The 2500-nt window shown below is 46.4% G+C and overlaps 1 protein-coding gene across 1 annotated transcript in view; it reads left to right on the forward strand.

The window, feature by feature from the left end:
- The window catches only part of LOC310697917 (spectrin alpha chain, non-erythrocytic 1-like), a gene marked incomplete at its 3' end in the record, with an annotated part of 74146 nt that overhangs the window by 19779 nt on the left and 51867 nt on the right, over positions 1 to 2500 (forward strand). The window contains exon 4 of the mRNA XM_083484519.1: positions 1866 to 2006. Coding sequence (XP_083340645.1) covers positions 1866 to 2006 — 141 coding nt within the window. The remainder of the gene's footprint in view (positions 1 to 1865; positions 2007 to 2500) is intronic.

Genomic DNA, 2500 nt, shown 5'->3' on the forward strand with positions numbered 1-2500 from the left:
TTGGTTTGCCCGTTTCCTTTTGTTTGCCCTCTCCTTTCCTCTCTTTTGTCCTCTTTTCCTCTCGTTTCCCCTCATTTCCTTTTGTTTGCTCTCACTTCCTTTCATTTGCCCTCCTTTCCCCCTTTTCCTCTTCTTTGCCCCCTCACTTCCTTTCACTTGCCTTCACCCGTTTCCTTTTGTTTGCCCTCTCATTTCCTCTCGTTTGCCCTCTTGTTTTGTTTGGTTTGCCCGTTTCCTCCCGTTTGCCCGTTTCCTTTTGTTTGCCCTCTCGTTTCCTCTCGTTTGTCCTCTTTTCCTCTCGTTTCCCCTCATTTCCTTTTGTTTGCACTCACTTCCTTTCATTTGCCCTCCTTTCCCCCTTTTCCTCTTCTTTGCCCCCTCACTTCCTTTCACTTGCCTTCCTTTTACTTGTCCTTTGTTTCCTCCCATTTGCCCGTTTCCTTTTGTTTGCCCTCTCGTTTCCTCTCGCTTGCCCTCTCGTTTTGTTTGCTTTGCCCGTTTCCTCCCGTTTGCCTGCCCGTTTCCTTTGGTTTTCCCTTTCGTTTCCTCTCGTTTGCCCTCTTGTTTTGTTTGCTTTGCCCGTTTCCTCCCGTTTGCCAGTTTCCTCTCGTTTGAACTCTCACTTCCTCTCGTTTGCCCTCTCGTTTTGTTTGCTTTGCCCGTTTCCTCCTGTTTGCCCATTTCCTTTTGTTTGCCCTCTCGTTTGCCCTCTCGTTTTGTTTGGTTTGCCCGTTTCCTCTGGTTTGCCCTCTCGTTTCCTCTCGTTTGCCCTCTCGTTTTGTTTGCTTTGCCCGTTTCCTCTCGTTTGCCCATTTCCTCTCGTTTGCCCTCTCGTTTTGTTTGGTTTGCCCGTTTCCTCTCGTTTGCCCGTTTCCTTTTGTTTGCCCTCTCGTTTGCCCTCTCGTTTTGTTTGGTTTGCCCGTTTCCTTTTGTTTGCCCTCTCGTTTCCTCTTGTTTGCCCTCTCGTTTTGTTTGGTTTGCCCGTTTCCTTTTGTTTGCCCTCTCGTTTCCTCTCGTTTGCCCTCTCGTTTTGTTTGGTTTGCCCGTTTCCTCTCGTTTGCCCTCTGGTTTCCTCTCGTTTCCCCTCTCGTTTTGTTTGGTTTGCCCTCTCGTTTCCTCTCGTTTGCCCTCTCGTTTCCTCTCATTTGCCCTCTCGTTTTGTTTGCTTTGCCCGTTTCCTCCCGTTTGCCCGTTTCCTTTTGTTTGCCCTCTCGTTTCCTCTCGTTTGCCCTCTCGTTTTGTTTGGTTTGCCCGTTTCCTCCCGTTTGCCCGTTTCCTTTGGTTTGCCCTCTCGTTTCCTCTCGTTTGCCCTCTCGTTTCCTCTCATTTGCCCTCTCGTTTTGTTTGGTTTGCCCGTTTCCTCCCGTTTGCCCGTTTCCTCCTGTTTGCCTGTTTCCTTTTGTTTGCCCTCTCGTTTCCTCTCGTTTGCCCTCTCGTTTTGTTTGGTTTGCCCGTTTCCTCCCGTTTGCCTGTTTCCTTTTGTTTGCCCTCTCGTTTCCTCTCGTTTGCCCTCTCGTTTTGTTTGGTTTGCCCGTTTCCTCACGTTTGCCCGTTTGCCCTCTCGTTTCCTCTCATTTGCCCTCTCGTTTTGTTTGCTTTGCCCGTTTCCTCTCGTTTGCCCTCTCGTTTCCTCTCGTTTGCCCTCTCGTTTTGTTTGCTTTGCCCGTTTCCTCTCGTTTGCCCGTTTCCTTTTGTTTGCCCTCTCGTTTCCTCTCTTTTGTCCTTTTTTCTCTCGTTTCCCCTCATTTCCTTTTGTCTGCACTCACTTCCTTTCATTTGCCCTCCGGTCCCCCCTCTTTCCCTCTCAATCCCCCTGATTGATTGATCAATTGATTGATTGACGGCTGCCGTTTCCTCCCTTCCAGACCCGGATGCAGGAACTCCACCGCTTGTGGGAACTCCTCCTGGAAAAGACCCGGGAAAAGGGGGTCAAACTCCTCCAGGCCCAGAAACTGGTCCAATATTTGAGGGAATGCGAGGACGTCATGGACTGGATCAATGACAAGGTATTGGCGATCGATCGATCCCTCGATTATCAGGAATGGATTTTGCTCTGTTATTTTGCTGTTACACACACACACACACACACACACACATATATACACACACACACATGTACACAAACATATACACACAAATATATATATACACAAGCACACATTTACACACACATATATACACACACATAAACATTTATATACACACACATTTACACACACACACAAATATATATATACACACACATATATACACACACACATAAATATGCATGCACACGCATATATACACACACACATGCATATATACACAAACATATACACACACACACATATATACACATATACACACACACATATATACATATATACACACACATATACATACACGCATGTATACACACACAAACACATTTACGCACAAACATACACACACATGCATATATACACAAACATATACATACACACATATATATATACACACACAAACATATCTACATACA

The sequence above is a fragment of the Podarcis liolepis genome (assembly GCF_965112155.1).
Source record: "Podarcis liolepis genome assembly, chromosome: Z".
Classification (NCBI taxonomy): Eukaryota; Metazoa; Chordata; class Lepidosauria; order Squamata; family Lacertidae; genus Podarcis; species Podarcis liolepis.